The following is a 14,700-nucleotide window of genomic DNA, read 5'->3' as shown; positions in this document are numbered from 1 at the left end:
CTAGTGAAAATAAAATAGTCATTTGGAAAAATGCAATTCTCCACAGAAGAGAGAAGTGCAGTAATTTTGGGAACATGTTACATGTTCTCTGGTTTCTACACGCACTGTAACTGCTCTCAGTTTGTCCCAACAGCTATGATGTCCACATGCAATGCCTGCAGTGCCAAAAAATGCCAACCCAGCCTGCAGATACTCTGAATTAAGAGCTACTGAATGTTTCATCAACTGTAACCTCCTGTTATATATTGCACAGACAGAAATGTGTAAGCACAGGAAATAGAGCTTCAGTTCACAGATCTGCCACAAACCATTGCTTTGGGAAAATTACTAAGAAATTACTAAATTAATAAGAAATTTTGCAATACTTCTGCATCTAGACCAGGCCAGGCTCTCTCTATAACCAAGAGGAAGAGAACTGTACTTTCAGAACTTAATTTGGTTAAGGTAGGTTTGTAATATGGCAAAAGAGAACAGCCTCTATGTTGACTATTGAGATACTCTAGGCACTTTAGTGCTAGATATGCATCATCTGGGTATCTAAATACAGAATCACAACGTTCTGTAAAAATGAGAACAAATGATTTATCTTCATCCTAGAGGAAATATATAGCAATCAGACACAACAAAACAGGAACACAGATAAATACAGATAACAAATGGTGACAATAGAGACCCATCTGTAAGACAGTATCTGTAGATGCCTACTGATAGTAGGCATCAGAACGAAGAAGAGATTGCATAGAAGATCCAAAACTAGCTCTGCAAACATTTACTGATGACTTTCCTGCAAAAATAAACAGAAGATGCTGAAAATTTATCAACAAAAAGGTGAAAGTCAGTGCTAGAGGCAGACGAAGTTGAAAGTTGAAAGGCTGAGAGACTTGACCACATCTATAAATATCTAAAGAGCAGCAGGCAAATGAACAAGGCCGGACTTTTCTCAGTAGTGTGTGGTGATAGGATGAGGGGAAATGGTGACAAAATGATGCTTAGGAAGTTCCATACAAGTGTGCAAGGGAACTTCTTCACAGTGAGGGTGGTGGAGCACTGGAACAGGCTGCCCAGAGAGGTGGTGGAGTCTCCTTCTCTGGCCTGGATGCCTACCTGTGCAACCTGGTCTAGGGAGCTGCTTTGGCAGGGGGAGTTGGACTTATCTTTAGAGGTCTCTTCCAATCCCTACAATTCTGTGATTCTGTGATTCTGTGAAGCTGAAGTCCGAAACTGAAATGTCAGGAGACAGACAGGGGCTCTCCATATTTAAAAACAAACAAACAAATAAAAAGAAGAAATAAGTAGCCTTTGAATGATACGATAAATTGGACATGAAAACTAAGTAATCTAAGAAATTGTATGTCTATTAGCAGTGCTTAACATGCAGATCCTTTATAAGTGCCAGAGACTTCATGTGATTTACTAGGTAAGTGAGGTTTAGATCATCATGTTTTCTGAGTGCATAAGCAGTTTGCTTTTTCAGTGGATGTGATTAATTTCACCGACCTTTAGGCATTCTCAATATAGAAGTCTACAGCTGAGTTAGTTGCTCTAGGCTTTATTTAGAGAAAATGAAGTACAACAGGCATTTTTATGTTTTCATGGGCATAATCTATTTTGGATTAGTAACACAGGATGGAATGATTTCCATCTTGGATGTGTCCGTTTTTCTGTGTATACCATCAAGAGTGCTGTGCCTGACTAGTTTAGATAACATCAGAGAAGTTAATTTCCTCAAATTTAATGAAAATATCCAGCCAGGCATATTAAAAAAAGAAAAAAGAAAAAAACTGAAGATATATTCAGGAGTATGTGGCAAGAGGTTAGTAGACCAACTTTTATTAAACATTCAAGAATTCACATGTCTTTCCTAGATCTTTTTGGAACAGTACTCCTAATATCGAATTTTCTGATTAGGAATAACAAGGCATTTTAGTTTGGTGATCATAAGTACCAAAAACAAAGCAGCACAAAGAAGTGACACGCTAGAAGGACTCAGGTTCCCGTCATGTTACAGACTGAAGTACTAAAATTAAAAAGCTATTGCCTACATTATCTCGTACAATAATGAAAATCCAATAGTTTAACTAAGAAGTAAAAAAAAAAAAAAAGAGCTTGTGGAAGAAAAGACTTGTTGAGATCAATTTGCTAACTCTAGCAGAATGAGGCAGTCTGTTAAGATTTAGCTAGTTCTAAAATACATCATCTCCTGTATGTAATGAATATGAGGAGCTTATAGAAAGACATGATTTATGGTCATCCTGCACTCTGTGCTCCATGAGATAAGGATACAAAAGTCACTGCAGGAACTGCAGTAATACAGATGCAATTCTTATCCTACCCTTTTTTTCCCCCATGTTCTCTGATCCAGGAGTACGAGAGTAGGGCAACATGGAGCACACTGGAGAAAAATAAACCTATCCTATCCCATCCCATCCCACCCCACCCCACCCCACCCCATCCCATCCCACCCCACCCCATCCCATCCCATCCCATCCCATCCCATCCCACCCCGCCCCACCCCGCCCCACCCTACCCCACCCCACCCCATCCCACCCCACCCCATCCCATCCCATCCCATCCCATCCCATCCCATCCCATCCCATCCCATCCCATCCCATCCCATCCCATCCTATCCTATCCTATCCTATCCTATCCTATCCTATCCTATCCTATCCTATCCTATCCTATCCTATCCTATCCTATCCTATCCTATCCTATCCTATCCTATCCTTATTCTTTCCAATTGATTGTGCTAATAACATTTTCTCATAAAATAATTAGAAGTTTCCACTATAAATAATTAAGTTATCATGCTCGTTAACAAGTAAAATAAGTTTACACTGGCACCTTTCCAGTATAAACAAGATAAAATTACACAATCATAGAATATTTTTGGTTGTACAAGACCCATGAATTCTATACCCATATTGAAAGCATCATCATTTTGAAGGTTAGATTAGTTTAATCAGCGCTAGTTTTGAATATCTCCAAGTCTACAGAATCTACCATATCTCTAGGCAATCTGCTTCGAAGCTTAACAGGCTTCACTTTAAAAATCTTTATTCTTATTCTCTATTTCTAGTCAGAGATCTTTACTTTACCCATGCCATAAAAGAGTCTGGATCCATCTTTCCTTTGTCAACATAATGGCCCTTTTCTAGACTTCCATCTGCCAATGTCTTCCTCACAATTAACAGTACAATATTAAATGCATAAGTGTTCAGAAGTTGGATTTAATCAATGTTCTCACTATTCTTGCTATGCAGTAGCTAAGTCTATGCAGAACATGCTTACCACTCACTGTCACAAGTGCATGCCTTTGACTCATATGCAATTTGTCACTCACAAGCAACCCTCAATAACATTTTGTTAGTGTTGGTCCATAGCAAATTGGTCCCTCCCAATTGTTTACTTTTGGATCATCTTTGTGAGATCACTTCTGCAGTTCATTGAGGTCCCTCTGAATGACAACCATATTGTCCGTCATGTTGACTGCTCCCTCCGATTTGTTGTCATCACAAACTTGTTGAAAGCATGTTCCTTCTTATGTTATTGCTAGTCATCAAATCACACATAACTATTTTCTGGTAGAGAAAATATATTGTGATCCCAGGTAAAGTAAAGCAAAACAGTTTTTTGAAGGCATGGTTCACAAGTGACTGGTGTAGAAGTTTAGTGATTATGAAGAAAACATGAATTAAAACAGAAAAATAACAACATTTTATATAAACCCCTACAATGGCAGGTGCAGTGGCCAGTAATCTCTTCATGGGGATTGTGGGTTGAAACAGTCAATGTACACACAAATACTCTGCTGAACAGTGATATTTTTACCTGTCCTCATCTTACCTAATGTACAAGGAAATGCCAAGTCAGACTACAATGTGTGCTTTAATGTTAGTTCACAGAGTAATCTGTTAATCTTTATCCAATTCTAGGTGAAAGTATAATTTACAGTAGTATCTTTCTCTTTCTTTGATTTTTATGCTATGGGATTGATATAAAGAAGCCAAAGCATGAACAGGAACTTGGCCCAAGATGTCTTTACTCCCATGGAAAAATCAACGGACAAGATTTCATCTTGGTTACAACAATGTCAATCTGAAGACATCTCAGCAGCCAGCTGAATTTATTTGCATTACTGAAGATTAAGATCAAGCATTACTACAAATGGAGGTTTCAATCATTAGCAGTAATCTTTTGTATCTGGTGTTCCTACTGACTTCAAATTTCAAGTGCATTGAGCAATGCACACAAAACTCATTTCTGAGTGTTTCATCTCATCCAGGACAAGAAGAAGGAAGAAATAAATCCCAAACAGCCAAACTTCTTCTTGGAAGAATGTGCACAGGATAAATGTGCCGTTCCATTTGGTCACTATTTCAATTTTTTAATACCTGTGACACTGAGTCACCTGGTCCTATCAGGAAACAGAACAGCTATAAATCATGCTCCAGTGAAGAGCTCCAGCCACTTCCACAACCACCTGCAGAAGGACAGACGAAACTTCCAATCTTTCTGGAAGCAAAAGGTAAGATTTATAATGATTTGTTTGCTTAAATTACTGCAATTCTCATCATCTATTGCAGGTAAACAATACAATCATCAGAAAGCTTCTGTTCTCTTCAACAGTTTAGAGGACAGTCACAGAAAAAGAATTTTATTTGTTAAAAAGTGAGGATTCAGTAGTCAATACTGTAATGCAAGATGAAAAACACAGGAGACAAAATGGATGAGCAAAGTAGATGTAGCATTGTTCATTTTTAGAGTGTGGAAAATACCTCTTTGTACAAATTACCATTCCTGTACAAAGTGTCTGATAGTCATACAGTCACGGAGTATCCCAATTTGAAGGGAACCTACTGCAGTCACTAAGTCCAACTCCTGACTTCAAATCAGGCACGCTAATTATTTCACTCTATCTCTAGGAGTGCTTATTGAACACCATCAGCATTAGAACCATGATCAATGTCCCAGGGCCTATCTTTCAGCACTGTCTGAGTGAAAAGCTATTTATTATTTTTCATGTTTGTATTTTGTAATAGAAATTCAGCTGTATGAATAATTTAGGAAATTGTATACATATATAAACATATATATTAGAAGCGAGCACTGAGAGAAGTGATGTTAAAAACATATCCACAGCAGTTTCTGTCAGTGTCAGCTCTCTGCACACAGATGGAGTTTCAGGAAAGTCAGTAAGACTTGGCACAATTCCTGATTTATGTTTGACTGAGGGGAGCAGGGGAGGGGGGGTGGAGAGACTGATTTTAGGACCAGTGCCTAGAAATTAATGCAGAGCAATTAAATTTACATCTTTCAAACTGTAAGCATTTGGTTGAAATCAGTGGGATTGCCAAAAGTATGCTCGTATCTTGGAGCAATAAATCCACTGGTTCTTAAGAAGCATTCCAATTGCATTTTTTAAATCTATCATGTTTTAAATTAACAATTCTCTTTAATTGCAATTAAATTCGTTGAAAATATTACAGTAAATGAATACTTTGGCTATGTATTTAAGCTAGTTTCTTCAATTTATTTGCAAAATAGGCTCACAATTTAAATGAATGGTTATCTTTTCATTGGAACAAATGATTTTTATTTGTATGCCTTAATTGCAAGAACGGTTGTTTTCTATCTGATTATCAGCACATTTTGCACTAAAAATATACTTTTGCTGCTAATTTAATTACAGGGGAAAAAAAATCCCCATCTCTATGTACTTTTAGTTAGTAATGAAGTGAAAAGAATAATTCCTCCCATTGCTGGGACTATAATCTTCCACATAGGTCAGATATACTGCAGTTTTGTGAAGGTTCAGAAAAAAAAGGCAGGAGAGTTAGTGACCACTTCTGTGATCCTAATGCACACCAAGGAACCATAGGCCATGTCAAAATTAAATAGTGCTGTACACCAATACCAAAAATAGGAAATCAATTACTTAAGCTGTTAATTTCCAAATTTTTACCAATCTAACTTTTGCTCAGATCAGCTTAAACTTTTTCCTTCAGTGCTAGGTAAGCAAGCCTTGTCATACTATTTGAAAAAGGGCAGTGTTTTCTTACCCACATGCTCTCCATGAGCAGGAGCACCTTTCATTTTATACAAAGTGCTTGCATAGGGATAAAGAGGTTTGACTGAATATGGAAATACCTACTGGCCTTTCCACAGAGATAAATTTAAAGTAAGACCAGCAGCCCTCAAGGCCAAGAAGTTAAGCTAGTAAGACATCTTTGCAGCAACATGCACTTAAATTCCCTTGTAGTTTCATAGGTTCATAGGTTCATAAGGTTGGAAAGGACCTACAAAATCATCTAGTCCAACCATCCTCCTATCACTATCCCTACCCAACTACTAAATCAAATCCCTTAGCACCTCATCTAAACGCTTCTTGAACAGCGCTAGGGATGGTGCCTCACCCACCTCCCTAGGCAGGCCATCCCAGTGCCTTGAGGTTGGGGAAACAGACAAAATAGATTCCACTTTAGTCACTTGCTTTGCCCAAGGTAGCTAAGCAGAAACAAGGCACTTACTTATTATTGATTGCAATCAGAAGACAAAAATTTTAAGTGACCTTAATTACACTCTGGATCACTGTAATGGTAAGGTATGAAGTGGCTTTGGGCAGCCTGGTCTAGTGGTTGGAGACTCTGCCCATGGCAGGAGGGTTGAAACTAGATGATATTTGAGGTCCTTTTCAACCCAGCCCATCCTATGATTCCATGATTCTATGATTCTTCAGCTTCCTAAGCAAATATCCTTGGTCAATCCAAAGCAATTGCTTCATTGCAAGAGAAGGCTCCCATTTCTGTTGTAAGTCCACACTGTTCATAGATTAAAATAATAATAATAATAATGTTTTCTGAAACATTGCTGCTCCATTTCCTAATCCTCCAGTTTTGTCTCAGCTCATGTGTGAGTTTTTGAGATGCTGGCCATTTCAGAAAGGCTTTGACTCCAGCCCTGTATGTAGAGATCTGTACATCTCAATGCCCCCTTCAATCAGTGCAGTCCAGTCTAAGGAAGAAGGCAAAGTTTCATGGCAACACAGGCACAGAAACGTGCTATACAGCAGCATCTGTCCTTGTGCTTCACATAAGAGCAATTTGTAGAACTCTTTGTACAGGAAGGAAACAGGAATATCCTGAATTATTCAAGTAGGAACAGGCCAGGAAGAATGAGACCCAAATAGGTCGATTCACAGAAATTTTGAAATGCCACACTGCAGTAAAACTTATTTAGTTACTCATAAAAATAGGATGAAGAGAGAAGGAGGAAACAAAGAAATCATAGCCTTGCTGATTAAAGAGAAGCCTGGGAATATGCAAAGAAGAGATGTTACGTGTTTAGAGTAGTGAAAGCTCCATGAAGAGGAAAACCTTAATGCTCTTTTTTTTTCAGAGATGATTCTGCCAGTAGTATTCCTGTGCCTTGCAGCTGTGCTGTGTCCATCCTCTGGAGAGGTAGGAGCTGCACTTTGTATAGAGGAAGTCAGGATGGGGCATGAGGGACTCGTGCTCTGACTGAATATGGGTTTTTTCCTATACACACCAATTGTACTAAGAAAAAAAATCAGCTATCTGGGATATGGAAAGCATTTATCCTCAAAATCTGACAGATGTTCAAAGCAGCAGACTGCCTGCACACTGGCACTGAAGACCATCTATAGGCTCAGTGTTACCTATGAGTTGGATTTGCAGGAACAGCATGTCCCAGTATCTCCCTTTCACTTTCCATAGATCCAACACTCCTCCCATGAAATCTCTACCATTTTAAAGACAACAGCTACCTAATGGTTTGCCTTTCTCATCCCACAGGACATCAGTTATGTTCCTCTACCTTTACTTACAGCCTCATCTTCTCAACAGGTACCACCAATTTCCCTCCAGCAGCTAAACAATCTAACATACTCACCATCCACCTTGTGGTTCTTCTCAGCACAGATTTGGTCTGAAGTTGCTATTTTTCTTTCCAATATACTGATGTGCATAAAGACTTGACTATGTTTTTCCCCTTCATAGCATCTTTACTAAAACTATTACTTTTTTCTACAAGTCTTGCTTTTCTGTACTAAAGCTTATCTGAGTACACAAGGAGGGCAAGTGGTGTACTTGACAATCAGTCCCACTGAGATTACTGAAAAAAAGAAGTCATCATCAAAATACTGTGGCTGAATGGTGTTTAATGACATATAATTAAAAATAGAATACGTATTTTAAGTCAAAAAATCGGAACACCCCTAGTTGAGAGGGACCTGTAGGTATCACTAATTCCAGCTCCTGTCTCCACACAGGGCCATCCAAAAATCAGACCGTATGTCTGAGAGCATTGTCCAGATGCTTCTTGAACTCCAGCAGCTCGATGCCATACTGGAGTCTAGAAGAACTATTATAAGATATTCAATGTGATCGAATCATAATGACCTATGAAAATAAATACATACAAATAAGGTCTTCTTAAAATTTTTAGCAGTCCTATTATGCTGCTAAAAATATCATTAATAAATGCCTTGTGGGGATACATCCTTATGTATGGGCTCTGTTTACTAATCATCTCATCAAGTTAATCAGAGCTGAGTATGAAGTGCAGTATGACAGAAATAACAGTAACAAATACATTATGAGACATAATAGAGAACAGTAGTCTGAAAATAAGATGGGATTTTTAAATTTCTTCTCTCCATGATGCCCTTGGAAGACTAGGAAGAATGATAGTAATGAGGAAACTGAGTTCTTCATAGAGTCTTTTTTAATCAGAAAAGATATTGAAAAGTTTTTAAAACATCACCAATAACAGCAGGAGTGAGAGGAAATCTATGACATGAAAAATAACGACACTTTTTTGTGCAGTGAGGTCTCCTGATGAATGGCAGTGTGATCCTGTAGTCAAATAAAATGTTAATTTAGTAGAACAAAACAGAATCTCAATTAAAATTCTGAAGAACACATTATAGTCCTAATGATGCATTCACCTGGTCTTTAAATCTAGGTTCTACAAAATATCATGAGAGAAAATAGAATAACAATAAATCAGATCTGATTTTGGTGCCTACATTTGCAAGTCCAGTAGCACAGGTGGTATTCCAGGATATTCCAGTTGTCCATGGAGGCTGGCAGATAGCATCCAGGAGCCAGTGGTATCTCTCTTACTGCTAACTAGGAGATAAAGCATGTCAGAGTACCTACTCCATCACAAGGATCATCTCCTTCACTGACATCAGTCTTTTGGCACTTCAGTATTTCTTAGACATTATTCAGCATTAGTGACGTTCACATTATAAATAAGTAAATAAATATCTTTGCCCTTCAATCTAGATACCTGAAGCTTCCCTTGCTCTGTCAACTAACAGAACTGATCAACAGAAGTTGATTGTTGACAAACACAATGCCCTCAGGAGAAGAGTCAGCCCACCTGCCAGTAATATGTTGAAAATGGTAAGCTGTGTGCTATCAATCTATCTGCAATGAGCAGCGGACACTCTGAGATTAGAACTGTATGACATGTCACCCGGTTTTATTTAGCCATAAATACACCATCCAAACACTTCCCAAGGACTGGCATAGCCACTACTGTGAGAAATATGAAGTTGTGTAGATGGAAAAACAATTCTGGAAAATGTTGTGCATGAACTTCTTCTGCTCAAGAAGTGTTTAGATGAGGTGCTAAAGGATTTGATTTAGTAGTTGGGTAGGGATAGTGATAGGAGGATGGTTGGACTAGATGATCTTGTAGGTCCTTTCCAACCTTATGAACCTATGAACAACCACAACATTCCTTTCTGATATACTCTTAGCCAGTCTTGACAGTTTCTAGTTGTTTCCTGGGTTCACAGTAATTTTGACCCAACTCCCACCACAATTCTCTGGCTCAAAGCGTAGTTTCCAAGTTTGACTCGATCATGAGGGGTCAGTACATGATTAATGCCTGAATGATTAATAGTCTCTTCTTTTGTTCTTTCTATTTTCCTGTAGGAATGGAATCCTCAGGCTGCAGCTAATGCTCAGAAATGGGCAAATCGATGTTCTTTAAGTCACAGCCCTCCAAACCAGAGGGAAATTGGTAAGTTGAGTGCCAGCTGAGCGAAGTTACTTATGGCATTACAGTGAGCAGTTTTGGGGCATGAGATTAGCTAAACTCGTTGATATAAAAAGGAAGCCAAAAGATTCCATTTATATATTTTCAACACTGTGGATTCATACCTTCTAAGATGGGACTATACACTTCGCAAAATGCATTATATAATTTTATAATAATTTTAATTTTGTATATCTATATAATATTATAATGATATTGTGATATTATTTATTTTTAATATAACTTAATTTTTAAATTTTTATTTTTATGAAGCAAGGATGAGATTCATATTTCTAACTTCAAACGTCTGCTAAGTAAAGATCTGAATGATAATTGATAACTATACAATCTTGTATATTAAGTATAAGTGAATGGAAGGAAATTCTATTAGATTTGCCTAATCTGTCCTAGTCTTTAGTATAAAATTTGTCTCCAAAAGCTGATTATTTGCTTTCTAGATGAATTAGCTCGGAAAACAAACTTTGAAGCTAGGGATCTTATCCCAGATGTTCATAACTAAGGGAAATGATATGGTCTGCTATCACTGATACATTCAATTACCAAATGAAATTCACAACTACTGAGAAGAAAGGAAATGTGTTCAAAATAGCTGCTTTTACTTTTCTCACTAATCCCATTCCTCAAACAGTAGTTTCTCTACGTATCATTTCAGATGATTGAAAGCACTGAACTATTTATGAGGTTTTCTGTTTTGGATTTGTTGTAATTTATCTTTAAAGTTTTCTAGTTTTATGGGACTGTGGCTTGCATCATGGTTCAGGTTGCCATCCAGCTTCCAAATATCAAAATGACAGTCATTAATCTGTGTGTACAGGTGTACCTATAGATACACAGAACTCTGTCACCAACCAGACTACCAGCTGAACAGGTTGGCCATGCTGCATACTGGTCAAGTGACAACATCAGCATTGATTAAAGTTGGTGTCGTGGAGCCAGAAAAAAAATCCCTGCCATCTCAATGGAGATGAGAGCTGCCAGGAAAATTGCAGCAACTTTGACTGGCTCTTACACATCTGTGTTTTCTGCATTTCTCAGTACCTTTTTTTTTTCAGGTGAACAATGTGGTGAAAATCTCTATATGTCAACTGCCCCTACCACATGGTCAAATGCTATTCAGGCCTGGTATGATGAAGAGAAAGATTTCAAATATGGAACTGGAGCAACAAAGGAAAATGCTATGATTGGCCATTACACTCAGGTAGAAGCAGCTTCTTAGTATTCCATTCTTAAAAAGTAAATATTTCTATGTCAGCAAGAAATATTTATGCTTTCGTTATCTTTAGAGGCTGTAATTACTCTTGAAACATGAGTTATAGCAACAAAACATGATAGCTTCCACAATAACAGAATTTAAAATAGAATATTAGATTAATTGTATTTTTTTTCTAAGTATACTAAACAAGAGAAGTTACTATGCCTTCATTTAAGAAAGCTGCTAGATAACAGCAAATCCAGCTATGTACTAATGTGAGTTCATGTGCATTGGGTGAAGCTGGAATAGATGTGCAAAAGGAGTTAGAATCATAGAATCACCATGGCTTGAAAAGACCTCTAAGATCACCCAGTCCAACCATCCAGCTATCACCAATACTTCCCACTAAACCATGTCTCTCAGTACGACATCTATACCTCTCTTGAGCACCTCCAGGGATGGTGAATCCACCACCTCCCTAGGCAGTGTGTTCCAGTGCCTGACCACTCTCTTGGAGAAGAGTAATGGAAGAGTTATAGTCATCCCAGCAATCCCTCACTCCTGAAGCAGTGGCTGGGTACAATACAATCCCCCATCTATTGTGGTGTCAGACACTGAGCAGTCTGTCCACAGGGAGAAGGCCCCAATAATTTTGTCCTTTTTAAATTTTTTGTTATTTCTTGTGCTTTCTAGTCCACTGTCTATTCTGCCACAACACCTTTGGTTTTGTTTTATTTCAGCAAAGCCTCTGACCACAGCACACACTTACTTGTGTGTATGATATGACTCACACAATTATTCTTGCACACAGAGAGTAAACAAATTTCAAAGGTACAGAAAGAAAAATTGGGGAGAATAAGTTATTTGTATTACACTTGAAAATGTGTCAGACAAAAGAAGAATAAGATTATTAAAGGGTTGGGAAGGAAATATATGTGGTGTAGTTGCCATCAACAAAGTTCCATTGCTTAAGGAAGTTTCAAGTTGGAAAATGGCTTACGATAACCTCTGTTCACATGCACGTAGCACAGAGTATAAAATTCGATACCAGGGTTCAATTATCTTCCTTGATACTTTTACCTGAATGAAAATCTACTTTATTAAGACAATTTAATTTAGAAGTTATACAAATGTGTTAAATTATTACCATTATGCCCAGATGATCTTTGATTCAGAGATGAGAGCAGGAAAACATGCTTTTCCAGAATAATGGGACTAATATTTCAATGTAAAAGTAAATAAAGTGACTTATTTGCAACTGTTCCTTTAATGCATAACCTATTTCAGTGATTTTCAAATGTATTTATTTTTCATTCTCCCATTATTTGTTTTTTTATATCTGCAGACAGTTTGGTACAGTTCTTACCAAGTTGGATGTGCAGTCGCTTATTGTCCTGAAAGGACATTCAAGTATTTTTATGTGTGCCATTACTGCCCTGCGTACGTATTGACTCTGCTACTGGAACTTCTTATCACATCATCAAAATAAGTCAGGAGATGGCGAAATGTGCAACACAGTGCATCACTTGCAGCTGAGGAACAGGCCTAAGGAGCATGTTAAGAATATGCACAGAAATATGCCTGTCAGAAGAATCCTCAAACAACCAAAAACATAAAACACATAATGCAGACTGATTTTCTGATTGAATTAATTTGCCTCAGATCCTTAATTCTCATGATAACAGACCACAAAGTAGTAATTTCCACCCTTTTCTTGAAATCTTGGTTCACAAAGGCACATAAATATATATACTACCAGTGACACCAAGAACACCAGTGGGGGGCATTAAGGCAGAGTGAGTGAGATTTCATAAACTTTGTCAAAAATTAATTTTCGCATTCATGTTGTAACGTACAAAAGTTGTTTTATCTATAGTTACAGCTAACTGATAACATTAAAATACATGTACATCTAAATATTACTCTCAGACATTACAGTGAGTTTAAAGTTTATACTGCTAATGTTTATGTTTCAGAGGGAATATAATGGGCTCAATTGAAACTCCTTACAAAGAAGGACAACCCTGTGGTGACTGCCCTAATGCTTGTGACAATGGATTATGCAGTAAGTTTTAAGTCCTTTAATTGTAAGGTAAAGTTGCAAAAAATGCCAGTTAGATTATCCAAATGGGAAGTTTTAAGAGAATGTACTCATCCTTGAATCTATGAAATACAAGAGAAGGAGGGAGATTCTCTTTTTTTTCCTTCCCTTTCGAACAGTGGTGGCAGATCAGGTAGCAATAACAACAGGCTTGAAGAGATACCAGCAAGTAGCAAATCTGAGTTTAAAGAATCGCATTAGAAAACAAAAGTAGATGTTTTGAGTCATTAATATAATTTGAAGTCTAACTTTTGCTGTGTAATTGGCCTAATTTTCATCATGAGCTGTAGCATAAAAGAAGAAAGAAGGAGACAGGGTCTGACAGGCAGAAATGGTTTCAAGACAAAAGAGAGTAGATTTAAGTTAGAAATGAGGAACAAGTCTTTTCCAGCAAGGCTGGTGAGGCTCTGGAACAGACTGCCCAGTGATGTGGTTGATGCCCCATCCTTGGACACTTTCAAGGCGAGGCTGGATCAGGCCCTAGGCAACCTGATGGAGCTGTTGTTCCCCTGTGCATTGCAGGGGAGTTGGACTAGATGGCTCTCAGAGGTCCCTTCCAATTCTAAGGATTCTGTGATTTATAATTCTATTATAAAGTTCCAAAATACTTTGAAAGTTCAGAGACAGATTTTCTTGGAAACAGTTAGGAATACTGTATGTCAAAAATTTGGGATTCTGCTGTGGGATAAATGGCAGCAAAGAGGAAGAATTGAAGGATACAGGAATAGAAAAAAAGTATTCTGAAAGGGAGTATCGTAGATTCTCATCTCCAGTGTGTGATTAATTTTGTATATTATTTCATTTTCAGCCAACCCTTGCAAGTTTCATGATGAATACTACAACTGTCCTGCACTGGCAAAGGATTATGGATGTGACCATAGCGTTATCAAGGAGAACTGCCTTGCTTCCTGCAGGTGCAAAAATGAAATAATATGATCAACCCTCCCCTTCACAGGCACCTATCTCCTTTATATGTTCTTTCACAAAATCAGAGTCCACTCTACCTTTCCCATGTATGCACAAAGACTGACTTCTGTCCTGTGATACTCACAAGGAAGATTTGAAGGCCAAGGCTTGTATTTTATTCACATAATGCTGTGGAAGTGAGATGGAGGCGTTAAGTGAAATTTGGCAATTGGGTATTGGACATACAAAGAGATCAGCTTCTCACACCTTTCTTTTCCCAAACTGTTATCTAAGGAGTACAAGTGAAATGTCTGTTCCAGAAAGTTCCATATGTTTCATATGTTCTTAGTGTACTAATGTAATTAATCTTAACCTGATAAACTTTGTAAACTATGCTACTGTTAACTGGATG

At 37.8% G+C, this 14,700-nt stretch overlaps 1 protein-coding gene across 2 annotated transcripts; it reads left to right on the top strand.

Annotated features, from left to right (window-relative positions):
• The first annotated feature begins 7,397 nt into the window (after positions 1-7,397).
• Positions 7,398-14,325, top strand: LOC136044921 (serotriflin-like). Of its 2 annotated transcripts, XM_065730454.1 has the most exons (8): positions 7,398-7,457; positions 7,812-7,862; positions 9,309-9,428; positions 9,966-10,053; positions 11,142-11,287; positions 12,627-12,721; positions 13,258-13,346; positions 14,191-14,325. In XM_065730454.1, exons 1-8 carry the CDS (start codon positions 7,398-7,400, stop codon positions 14,316-14,318), a joined length of 777 nt encoding a protein of 258 aa, XP_065586526.1. In that variant the 3' UTR covers positions 14,319-14,325. The 2 variants fall into 2 exon arrangements, with proteins under 2 accessions (XP_065586526.1, XP_065586527.1); XM_065730455.1 differs by lacking the exon at positions 7,812-7,862.
• The last annotated feature ends 375 nt before the right edge of the window (positions 14,326-14,700 follow it).

The sequence above is a fragment of the Cyrtonyx montezumae genome, unplaced genomic scaffold, assembly GCF_038088225.1.
Source record: "Cyrtonyx montezumae isolate F1298 unplaced genomic scaffold, pur_monq_1.0 scaffold_13, whole genome shotgun sequence".
Lineage (NCBI taxonomy): Eukaryota > Metazoa > Chordata > Aves > Galliformes > Odontophoridae > Cyrtonyx > Cyrtonyx montezumae.
The sequence above is the reverse complement of the archived record's forward strand: the minus strand, read 5'-3'. Positions and strand labels throughout refer to the sequence as shown.